Source organism: Teleopsis dalmanni, chromosome 2 (assembly GCF_002237135.1).
Source record: "Teleopsis dalmanni isolate 2A chromosome 2, ASM223713v2, whole genome shotgun sequence".
In the NCBI taxonomy this organism is placed as follows: domain Eukaryota; kingdom Metazoa; phylum Arthropoda; class Insecta; order Diptera; family Diopsidae; genus Teleopsis; species Teleopsis dalmanni.
The window spans coordinates 205,010,354-205,023,454 of record NC_051847.1 but is presented as its reverse complement, the minus strand read 5'-3'; the positions used below and the strand labels follow the sequence as shown (position 1 = coordinate 205,023,454).

The following is a 13,101-nucleotide window of genomic DNA, read 5'->3' as shown; positions in this document are numbered from 1 at the left end:
AAAATCCAGTTGTTCGAACCAACACATCAGAGTAGTAATTTTGTAACAATATCTTACATCGAAACCCTTGAATATATTTTTCTTAACGAAGACATTTTTTTCAACAAAATATTACATAAAATTGGAGATTAGTTAAAGAATCTAGTACGATTGTTTAGAATAAAATAATTATAGTACTAAAATTATTTGATATTACTTGATATTTAATTTCAAAAACACAACAATAAGATATATATGTTATAAAGTTGATTACATATAGTTTTGTACTACTTTTTTTTCTCAATAAAAATTTTGTATATAATTTAACTATATAGGCCGTGTGCGAGTTCGGGTAAATTGAGGTAAAGTAAATTGATATTTCCTAAGGATTTTTTGCACTGCACTTATGTAAATATTTATTTATTTATTTATTGCACTTATTTATCATTTTTGGTTAAAAGTTTTCTAATTTATTTATTTACTTATTAAACATCTCATAAAATTTTCACAATGGCAACATCTAATTTACATAATTTTTAACTAATTCACCCTACTCGAAATTCTAGTAAATACCTATATTCGCTGCCATACCGACATAATTTACTATTTCATAATAATTTACTCGAACTGGCACACGACCATACTCTGCAAAAGTTACTCCAATTCAAGTTTGCGAAAAGATCCCTCAAGACCAAATTCAGCTTCATAAGGTATGACATCACCGCTGCGTAAGTTTTCATTCATACCGTATAGAATGTCTTCTTCGAAATAGGTTTTGTAACTTCTCAGAGTGTCTTCCATATAACCAATACATTCGGCCATATGACCATTATAACCACCATATTCTTCTGGAAGGCATTTCCTTGGAACATGATTGTAAAGTTCTTCAGTTGTTTTTAAAACAGTCATCTATGGATAATAAAGTATTATAATAGTTTTTAAGCTGCAAGGAAACTTTACATTACCGGATAATCAGTTTCATTTTGAAAGAATTTTTGAATCTGCATCATACGAAGCATATCTTTACTTGCATTTATAAAATAAACTTGTTTTATCCGTAAAGGAAGACAATCTCTTATCCAAAAATACCACATTTTCATAGTATGATGATCAAAGCTATGAAAGAATGCATTTTCTATACCAGCCAAATCAACAATTTGTGTTACACCTGCTACATTTGCATTATCATTCTCTAGAGCCATGATTTCCATAGCCATAGTAACAAACTTAATTAATTCACATTGCCTATGCTGCTTTCGTGAAAATTGACCACAACGTACCATAAGCAAAGCAGTATTGTTGTCACATTTTGGAAATTCTGGATAGATATGTATGCTATAAGTTTACAAAACATATATCATTATTATCATATTTCATATTATTTTGCTAATACTAACCCACAACGGTTCATGTATAGTATGCGATCCGTTACAAGACGATTATAAAAAATCTGTGGCAGCACATTATAAAAATGGAAAAAAAGTTCTATACGTTTTTTGGTTTCTTCCAAACTATAACTGCAACATCTGAGAAATGCAATCAAAAACTCATCAGAAGTACGGGCTCTCAGATGTATTTGCTGGCGTATCCAAACTCTTAATATGAACAAGTCCTGTTCTACACGTTCAGGTATTTCATTTAGTTGCTCCTTAGCTATTTTAGCCAAAGCTGGTGTGAGTGGTCGCATATTTACTTCTCAAATAAAATGCAACCTTTCGCTAACTATTTTCAATTTAATAATCTAATTGCGACTAAATTGTTTCTCCGTTTAAACAATTAGAGATATGGCATTTGTAATGATTTTGTTTTCACTGTCATATATAAATAACGTGTGATATACGATACCCGTATATCCTTAACAACCGAATTATCTTATCTGAATTTCTAATCTCCAGCATAATTACAAAAGCGTGTTTGTTAAATTGAATAAATTGCTCAAATAAAATAAACTTTATGTATATATATTTTACGATTTTTCTTTGTATCATATTGGTGAAAATTATGAAATAAATTATAACGTATTAATAATTAGAACGATTTTTTAATTTTATAATAGGTTGATATTAATATAAAATCATTTAATTTCTGACTTAATCGTAACTATTGTATTTTATGGAGAGATTTCGAACAGTAGTGAACTATAACAACAGCATTTTTTTTATATATTAATTAATAGTGACTACAACAACAACAATTCTTTTATATTATTTTAATTAATGAATTTTTGGCTGACCATACATCTCTTTCGAGTATTGCCAAATACTCATCTTTAGTGGTCATGGAATTCAATTTCTTATATTTAATTATTCGTAAATAATACTTGAAGCCGCAAATATCAAGGGTTGAACCCGTACCCTGTCATATTTGAAGCTCAGAATCAGTGTTCAGTAAGCACCTGACACAAAGCTACTGATGATGGGTATTTGGCAATACTTGAAACAGTTGTATGGCTAGCCAAAAATTCAATTAATTAAAATATCAAAAAAAAATTGTTGTTGTAGTTCATTACTGTTCAAAACCACTTTTAAATCATTTGTAAAATCTTCTCTCTAGTATATCTAATATAAAGTATTAACCAAACACATAACCAAAATAGTTTAGTTTTTTAAAAAGGGCTGAAGTCGATTCATTTTCAAATCTAAAATTATGACCTCTTGTATAGATATGTCAATGTATTAAATTTTCAGGCATTACTATCACTTAACTTTAATGAAGTAATGGACCGAAAAATTGCAGAATAAAATATGAATTAAATAAGCCAAAGTACTGAAAATATTCAGTTCTAATCATTAAATCAGATATATTTACGCACTTTAAAAATCGAAAAAATAATAAAACTGCTGTCATTTTAATATTGTAGATTTATTATATGATATAATGCATTTAATATATAATTTCTGTACGAATAAATTATTTTAAATATTTTATAATAAATATTATTTTCACGTTTAGTTTATGTGTAATTATTGGGAATAATTTCAATATAATTTTTTTATATACTTTATTAATTTATATATTTCCAAATATTTTTAATAAAGTCATCTTAATCGACTTGCAATTTCCTGTACGAACCATTTAAGCCACAAAAATCTCGATGTTCAAATCTTTTAGTTAAACAAATTCTGTTCTTCTCAATTGTTCCAAAATTGTCATCATTGGCGAAGTAATCAGTGTATTGTAACAATTTGTGTCGCCAATATTCCAATGCCTCTGCCTGATATCCATTCTGTCCACCATATTCAATAGGCAAAGCTTCACGTGGCAAATACCTAAAAATATCTTCAGCTTTTTTATGCATAAAAACCTATAATAATTTTAATATTGTCAAAAAAAAAATATTATCCTTACAATGCCATGATAAAAACTTACTTTGAAATGTTTCTTACAAGACAAAAAATTAGACATTATATTATAAATCGTAAAAGTATCCCGACGCATATGTATTAAATGGATTTCAATCAATTTCAAAGGCATACAACGTTCACCAAATAACCAATTCTTCTTTAGCAAAGCGCGATCACATTTTCGCATCTGTTCCATGGTTATATCACGTATATCAAATATGAAGACTATACCAGCAACAGTTGCATTATCATCCTCCATGGCAAGAACTTCCAACAACATAAAAAATATTTTGAAAATCTCATTCAAATTCATGAATTTCGGGTCTTGCTTGACAAGCGGTATAATAATTATTCTCGGACCAATAGCACTACTTGGTCTAATCGGTATGATATAGACACTATAAAAATAATTTAAATAATTAAATCTTTATTTTGATATTCTATAGATACAATTCCATAGGTACTAACCCAGTGTTATATAAGTGAATTAAAGATTTGGTTACTTCACGTTCGCATAGGAACTCTCTGCAATGAATTTTCATTGTATAAAAAGCGTCAATACGTTTCTTTGTTTCCTCCATACTAAATTGGCAACGCCGCAAGAAAGCTAATAGCAATTTTTTATCCATACGTGCTTTAAGGTGAGGGGACTGCTTAATCCATGATTGCAGTGCACTAATGTGGCATTCCACGGTGTCTGGATTTTCATTACAATTTTCTAAAGCAAGTTCTTGCAGAGCTGGTGTAAGTACACGTATTGTGTTCGACATTTCTACTTTAATGACTAATATCAACTAAATACTGATTGTACTAACATCCAGACCTTGCTATGCTAATTTACTGGAAATGCTCTTGTATCTTATCAAAATATTGGGAAAATGTGTGGAAAATAGTATTTTAACTTTTTTTTTTTGTAAATATATTGCCAGGCGTGAATTAATTAGCGATAAGGGATTATCTATAATTTTATCAACAAATATGCTCAAAGTGATTAATAAATTAATAACTAATTGACATATTTATTTTTTTTATATAGTAAAATAATATAATTATATCAATAAATAAAACAATCGAAAACGTATCTAAGATAGCATGTAAATTGTATATACAATTTCAGATAGAACAATGAATATTTTATGGATGGAAGTCTCGAAAAATTAATGCACTATAAAAATTTTAAAATAAAATATATTTACATATACCGAGAACAATACCAAAATAAAAATATATAAAAATAATGCTGTATTGAGAATTTATATTCTTCAATTAACAGTTCAATTTTAATAACAGTGCTCACTATTGTGAACCCTATTGGACCGAGAATAATTATTATACCGCTTGTCAAGCAAGACCCGAAATTCATGAATTTAAATGAGATTTTTAAAATATTTCTTATGTTGTTGGAAGTTCTTGCCATGGAGGATGATAATGCAACTGTTGCTGGTATAGTCTTCATATTTGATATACATGAAATACGTGATATACTATTGTGAACCCACTGTACAAAAATCTTGGAATGCATTCCTTCAAAATACAATATTATTTATTTACTTATTTGGGACTAAGCACTAAAATTAATTTTAAAGTTCACTAGGAATAAAGAACTGGACTACTAGATCCTTCGCCCTGCCAAAAAGTATATTTTTATTACTGGTTTTGGTTTGGGCACTTAAATTATAATTAGTTGATAATAAAAATTAAAAAAAAGTTTGCTAAAGGATTTGGCAAATACAGATTGGATATTTAATTATATTTAAACATATTTTTATTGGTATTATAAATACGTAACATCAAAACAATTCTATCGCAACATAATCTAAAACTACATTGATATTAAGAATTATTGCTGTGGATATAGTATTAATATTTACTTCTAGTGCTGATCCAGTATCCAATATTAACATTAGTTTTATATTTATCTTTACAAAGAGGAGGTAGTATGATAAGTCATTTGAATTCAGTACATTTTTATTACAGACTATTGAAATTAATAATATACATTTAATATTATCATGATACGGGACCTCTGACATCCCAAAATTCCAAACCATCACATATTGCATACAATTCTGAAAAGTTTAAAAATGTAAAAATGATCTATTATTATCTATTAATTATCTATTATTATTATTATCTTTGGCATTTCAATTCATTGTAAAAAAAAACTTCAAAATATAATGTCTCAAATTCAGTTAGAAGGTTAAAACAACAAGAATGACTATTATTTTTGGTATTATTTTGGTAAATTTCATGTACACCCACTTCAGGTATAGAGAATATATTGCTGTTATTTATAATCTCTATTTCTAAAACTCAAGATAATATAAGTTTGCGTGAGCAATTATTTTAATCTTTGTTCTTAGCTAAGACAAATAGATAGATAAACAATTAAATAGAGACAACCTGTCTCAACAAGAAAGGGCACACTACTTGCTCAGATACCACAGAGAAACCCTGTTGTGATACCACAAAGAAGTTAAAAACACTTCAGCTGATTGAAAAATTGTAAAAAGAGAGATAGAAAAGAGAAATAGATATTTTGATAAAATCAGTGGTCCTTAACGTACACATTGAACATATAGATAATTAAGGAAGGAAGAACTAATAGTGAATTGAGGCTTTCTGGTGAGTGCTGAGTAGTTAGTAACATTTTCTTATGTCTGCTCTGACTTGCAACTTTAACAATAACCTATGCGTCAATTTAGTCGATATAGGTTTCCTTTAGAAAATAATTAAATTTCTTAGGATAATATTAGAAAAGAAATTCAGTTTGATCCGATGAACATCAGTAAGGATTTTCAGAAAACTTTTTTAAAATAGTAGTTATAAGTCTGCATGGTGTAGTTCACACAAGAGATTTCACACAAAAATTTTAAATAATAGTTAATTTTTTAATTTTTGCAAATATTTAATTTTTTTAAAATTTTCGAATATATGAATCATTAAAGGATCTCTTTAAGTATGACATTTTTGCAGTTAAAACCATTATTTTAATATTATTATTTAGATGGCTATTTCATTTTAATCTAAACGAATAAAATATATTTGATGTTTTAAAAACGTTAAAAATCACAAAAAGCTTTCTGTATTTGATATAACATATATATATGATATAACATATATATATTTAACAAATAAGCTGTTTCTCCGTTTAAACGATTATAGATATAGCATTTATAATTAATCAATTTTAAATTTACGGAAAGTGCCCGCAAGACCAAATTCAGCTTCGTAAAGTGGAACTTCTCCCCTACGCAAACTTTCGTTGACACCATAAAGACTATCTTCTTCGAAATAGCTTTTGTAACTTCTCAGTGAGTCTTCCATATAACCAACACATTCTGCAATATGACCGTTATAACCACCATATTCTTCTGGAAGGCATTTCCTCGGAACATGTTTATAAAGTTCTTCAGTTGTTTTTAAAACAATGATCTATGAAAATAACAAAGAATGTTCTTTTCAATATGCTCCGTAAATTAAAAATAAGCATTACCGGATAATTAGATGCACGCTGTAGAAACTGTTGAAATAAAAACATACGAAGCACTTCTTTACTGGGATTTATAACAAAAATATCTTTTATGCGTAATGGAAGGCAATCTTTTATCCAAGAAAACCATTTTTTTACCATTACACGATGAAAACTATAAAAAAATTCCTTTTCCACACCATCCAAATCGATTATTTCCGTAACACCAGCCACACTTGCATTATCGTTTTCCAGAGCAATAATTTCCATAGCCATTGTTACGAATCTGACTAGTTCTCGCTGTGTATGCCATTTCCAAGAAAATTGTCCAATACGTATTATAAGTAAAGCAGATTGATTGTCACATTTCGGATATTCTGGATAGAAATATATGCTATATGTAAGATTTAAATTGGATTTCCCAGCAAAGATAAAAAGAGTTAACAAAAAAAGGTTGAATAAATACTGATTACTAACCCAGTTTTATTCATATTTAGAAGGCGTTCTGTAACAAGACGATTATAAAAAATTTCTGGCATCAAATTGTAAAAATGGAAAAAGAGTTCTATACGTTTTTTAGTTTCTTCCAAACTAAAATTGCAGCGTCTGAGAAATGCAATCAAAAACTCATCAGAAGTACGGGCTCTCAGATGTATTTGCTGGCGTATCCAAACTCTTAATATGAACAAATCCTGTTCTACACGTTCTGGTGTTTCATTTAGTTCCTCCTTAGCTATTTTAGCCAAAGCTGGTGTGAGTGGTCGCATTTTTATATTTCAAATAAAATATAGACCCTCCCGATGTGCTTTCAATTTCAATAATAAATAAACTGTTTCTCCGTTTAAACAATTATAGATATGGCATTTGTAATGATTTTGTTTTCACTGTCACATATAAATAATTCATGATATACAATACTCGTATATCCTTAATAACCTATTTATCTTATCTGAATCTTTAATTATCATTATAATTAGAAAAGCATGTTAATGAAATTTAACAAATTACTTCAATTAGCAATTCATTGCGATATTTCTAAAATATAATATACCTACGTGTGAATAATTCTAAAATCATAAGATTCACAATTAAATTTGGTTTTAGGTTCTTTCTTAAAAATGATAGAAATTACAAACTTAATATAGAACAGTTACGATAGTGCGTTCCTTTTAGCGCTACTGGTCTTATTGTTTCGACTTTACCGCGGTATTTCTATCTGATATTATCAACAACAAATACCCTAACAATCCATCCATTCAATAATGGACTCTGTGATAATTGAACACATCAAAGCAATAGCCTTTTAATCAAATTCGTTTAATTTTTTAAAAAGAGTTAAGTATATTTGCGAAATTAACATTAAATTTTTAAAATTATTGGATTAATGTTCGTAATTTGATTTTTTGCAGTTTCAATATTAATTTTGAGCAACAATGGATTTGAATACTGAACAACGTAGTATTTCCAACTTACGTTCTTCATAAAATATTTATACAATATTTTATGGGTTGTATTTGTGTAATAACTTATATAACAACTAACTTAGTTTGGAAATGCTTTCAACTTCTCAATACTTCTGAATACAATTTTTATGTGAACGGGAGAAACAAAATCTACTTGAACACTGGAGAACCCAAACAGTACGTCTGTTTGGTCAAGAAGATTCATGGATCCTGAACACATTAAAGTTAGCACTATCCCTAACCTTAACAGAAACGATATTGCAACTGCCCAGCTGTGGTAAGACATAGACTCGACTGCCTTGCAAGCAGGATCTTAGTCCCATATCAAATAGGTAAAATTAAGCCCACAGCAATTACGAGATTTATAAATAGTCTAAAATTATTTTAGTTGGTACTTTAGGCGCACAATAGATCTTTTATGTCGGGGCTACGAATGCCTATTATTTAAAAAATAAATTTTTTACATAAATTGGAGTAAAAAAGTATAACTACGTAGCATATCAATGCTGTTCTATAGTATTGTTTTAGGAATATTACGTTCCTATATATACAATTAACATCCAATTATTAAGTGTAATAAGCTGCTTTAATACTTTTTTTTTTTTAATACATTTAATATTAACCATTTTCATTTACTAAATCGATTTTTTTCTTAAATCAATTTTCTTCTTTTCATATACAATGAAAAAACAAATTTTAATAAGTTCATAATATTTATTTGCAATACAATTAAATTACATTTTTAATTACTGGATATTTTTTTAATTATTAACTATTAAAATTTTTATCTAAGCTTAGCAAATGAATTAATTTAGTTTCTTACATTAAATATTTTTATATATTTTTAAACTATTTTTGAATAAATTATTGAATAAATTAAATTACATATAACTATCGAATATAATAAATTAATAATAATTAAGCTTAATTGATTAATTTAATTAATTTTTCATGTTGTACATTTTTGTTTAAATGTTGAGTTTAATGAATGCGGTGAGTGTTGCGATGAGGCTGTTTCTGTTTTAATATTAGCAGATGATGCGGAGGTAACAGTATTGGAATTAGTGTTGCAAGCTAACTGATGCGCTGGAACTTTTTTTACATTTAAATTTGTATTTTTATTTATGCTTTGAACAATTAAACTTAAACAATCCAAACTCGAACCATTAGTAGACGGGGAAGAGTCAAAATCTAAAAAAGAATTTATAAAAAATACTAATATTAATATTGAAAAATATATATATTATACAATCATATAAGCTTAAGCTAGAAATAAAAACAAAAGTTTTCTAAAAATAGTTTTCTCAAAAAATAATTAAATAAATTTATTAGACAGATATTATTAATATTCATAAATGTTCATATAAAAATTTAATGAAATTTATATCTAAAAATCAAAATATTAAAAAATTAAGTAATTTAATTCATAAATTTTAGAAAAATAAGTTATTTTTAACTCAACAGCCATTTCATTATTAATTTTATTTAATAAATAAAATTTTTTCTTCTTTAATTCAATATATATATTACTTATAATTTCAGTTTCTTTTAAATTTTATTTTGTTAACTAATCACACATTTACATATTATATGTTATATATATATATATTATATTATAAAAAAGTGTTATAAAAATTAATAATGAATTACCACTATTTTTTTTATTACTTTTATTCTTATATTTATATGTGTTGTAAATACTATAAAATTTAATATTAATTAATTTTTTCCATTTTATTAATATACCTGAAATTGGAGTATAGCTATTGGAATCTTTGTTGTAAAAATTTAACTTCTGACGAAAATACGCACCTGTATAAGAAGTCTGAAAAAGAACAATTAAAAACAATTTATTAAAAATTAACTTATAATATAAATGTAATATAATATAATTAATAAATAACTTAAAACTTGTCTGATTGCCTCATTTTTTAAGCGATTTTTTTGGAGTATACCTATAGGTTATTAAGACTATCTAAGCTCCGATGCAGGTCACAAATAGTTTAAATTTTTTTCTTTTCTTTCCTAAATTTTGTGATAAATTTTTTTCCTAAGATACAATATCATTTGCAAATAAAGAGTTCAAAAATCATTACACAGTAATGTTTGGTTATAAAAAATAAAACTCTGCTTTATAAGCAAGTAATTACACCTATACTACTTTATGGATATGTGTCTTATTGCAATGTTGCTCCATAGACCAGTAGAAAACTTGCAGCTTATCAGAATATTGTATTGAGACATATACTAAAAGCTCCATGGTATATCAGAAATAAAAATTAACAGAACGCTGAAATTGTTTGATTCTATGATTATCTATACTAATCGAGAATTGTACTCTCTCAAATCAAATGGAATATATATTTCGTCAGAAAGATATGCTGGACTTCAAACTATTCCTTTGTAAATACACCTGAATTATCACTATCAGTATTCAAAGGAGTTCCTTTTATACCATTGTAGATCATCCAAGTGGTCACAGGCAATATAGAGTAAACGTGCTTCAGACACTCACTCACGTTTCATCAAGCAAAGAAGAAGAATATAAAGAAGATAATTACATTTAAAAATAAATTTTTTTTAAGTAAAAAGGTAATGGCTGTGTTAATACCTAACTGAAAACGTACAGGAAAAGATGAAGGTTTCTTTTAAGTTATTTAATTGAAATATATTGATGTTAGATTTGTTAAGTTAAGAATAACGTGTTCTTCTTTCGAAAGATAATTTTTTCAAATTTTTCAAAGGCAAAGGCATGTAAAGAAAAGTACATGCCTAACATAATTTTTTTTAGTGCAGTCGTCACTTTTGATGCTGTTAACAACAATTTTGTTGCTGTTAGCTAGGTTTTTGCCCGTCTCATTTATAATGTATGACTCTATTTTGTTAGTAAATATTGTATGTTGTCGATTTTTTTCACAAGATAATAAATATTATTTTATATTTGGCAATACTCGAAATAACTGTATGATTAGCCATAAACTCAATTAATGAAAAATAAATTTAAAAAAATTTTTGTTGTTATAGTTCATTACTTTTCGAAAGCTTTCTATTAAATACTACAGTTTCTTTGAAAGTAAAAATATATATTACTGTCATATTCACGTTGAAATCAAATTTAATACATTTTTATTAAAAAATTAACTACTAAATATAAAAAATTGTAAAAACACACTACCAATATAAAGATACTTATTCAATATGATTAAAAACAAAAAACAAATACAGATAAAATTAATACACTAAGAATCTGCTCAATAATAAATTATCTTAAAATGAAAATACAAAAATTGCAAAAAATACTCATTATAAAAATGTTTTTTTAAGCACAAAAAAAATGTTTTTTTAAGTACCAGAACAAAAAAACTACACATGAATTAGTAGAAATCAAAATATCTTCTGTCATTTTTGCACTGAAATGAAATACAAAATACAACCTAATGATGAGATTACGCCAAATTTATGCTTATTGCTGCTATATTTGTATCAAATTAAAATTACAGAACTCAAGAATTTAACACAGAATTTCTGAACTACAACAAAGTCAAGAAAATCCAATTAAAATGCATTGAACCCTATTAAAAGTGCAATGAGTAACATATTAAGAAGTACACTGTAGATACTCGGCAGAAAATGCAATATTATTTATTTTTATCTCGTTAGTTTATTCACAATGTAATGATATACATATTTCGCATCTGAGATTCTGTGACTAGACAATGACAGTAAAGTATATGGATTTAAGGCGTACTGCACTTAGCCATTTTATGGCATTTTTAATAGTGGCACATTTATAAGCAATTAAAATAATTTCCCAGATTTTTTTCAACATATCAAAAGAAAAGTTAAAAGAATCCTTATAAATATTTAAGTAGCTTTGTTTTCTGTCTAAGCATACGCAGACGACGTGGCGTTCGATTCATATAATTAGTTTATTTTTGGTACTTTTTATTCATTCAAATTTCTTTTATAAGAAAAATAAATATTACTTAACAATGAAGTGAGCTAATATTTTCTGATATTTAAATAAAAATGTACTTTAATTATACTACAAGGTATATGAGCACGCATGCATCATTGTTCTATTCGGTATACATGAATACGTATGTACTATGTTTGTGTGACTAAGGAAAGAATATGTAGTAGAACTTTTAATCAGATACAAGATACATAGATGTTTACGATATGGTAACATAGCAATTTGTTAAATACAATTATTATTTCTTTACATAATAAAGCAGATATATTTTAAATCAGAATCATCTGCACACAGTGGTGACAAGCCATTTTAGAAGTAAATGTATAAACGGAAGATTATCCATTTTGTGTTGACAAGCCATTTGAGAAATATATTTATAAACGGAAGATTATCCATTTTGTGGTTCCAAATGTGAATGTATATAAAACACACTTGTGATTGGGGTTTACATCAAATATTAGCAATTCTTCTGATGAAGCCAAAAGCGAATTTGCCTTTTTGTAATTGTAATATTCCTTTGGCAGTTACTTTTAGAATTTCACAATGATTCATATTGGAAAACATCAAACCTAAAACTAAACATTTGAAGACATAGATAATAGTTATGTTTGATTATGTCATTTAAAGTGTATTGCCAAATCAGGCCTACCATAAGAATAAGCTCTCATCTACATTAAGATAAGACTGTACTTAATATGTATCTTTGTAATTATTAACGTTATATTAAACTTAATTATGATTCGAAAGGAAATATCATTAGAACAATTTCTGATAAAATGAAGAGAGCAGAATTCGATTGAGAACCGAAATTAAAAATATAACTTAAATAAAAATATCGTCCGAATTATTAAATTCCAAAGATTGAGA

General features: G+C 26.8%; 3 protein-coding genes across 3 annotated transcripts; all 3 read right to left on the bottom strand.

The window, feature by feature from the left end:
- Positions 1–633: 633 nt before the first annotated feature.
- LOC119676614 lies at positions 634–1,196 on the bottom strand. The gene is made up of 2 exons (XM_038087859.1): positions 945–1,196; positions 634–888 (listed from the first exon to the last, which is right to left on the bottom strand). The coding sequence occupies exons 1-2, from the start codon at positions 1,194–1,196 to the stop codon at positions 634–636; spliced, it is 507 nt and encodes a 168-aa protein (XP_037943787.1).
- Positions 1,197–3,022: 1,826 nt separating this feature from the next.
- LOC119676613 (alpha-tocopherol transfer protein-like) lies at positions 3,023–4,093 on the bottom strand. Its single transcript, XM_038087858.1, has 3 exons — positions 3,792–4,093; positions 3,349–3,721; positions 3,023–3,283 (listed from the first exon to the last, which is right to left on the bottom strand). Exons 1-3 carry the CDS (start codon positions 4,091–4,093, stop codon positions 3,023–3,025), a joined length of 936 nt encoding a protein of 311 aa, XP_037943786.1.
- A 2,410-nt stretch (positions 4,094–6,503) lies between these two features.
- LOC119676612 (alpha-tocopherol transfer protein-like) lies at positions 6,504–7,562 on the bottom strand. The gene is made up of 4 exons (XM_038087857.1): positions 7,273–7,562; positions 6,996–7,189; positions 6,820–6,926; positions 6,504–6,758 (listed from the first exon to the last, which is right to left on the bottom strand). Exons 1-4 carry the CDS (start codon positions 7,560–7,562, stop codon positions 6,504–6,506), a joined length of 846 nt encoding a protein of 281 aa, XP_037943785.1.
- Between the last annotated feature and the right edge of the window lie 5,539 nt (positions 7,563–13,101).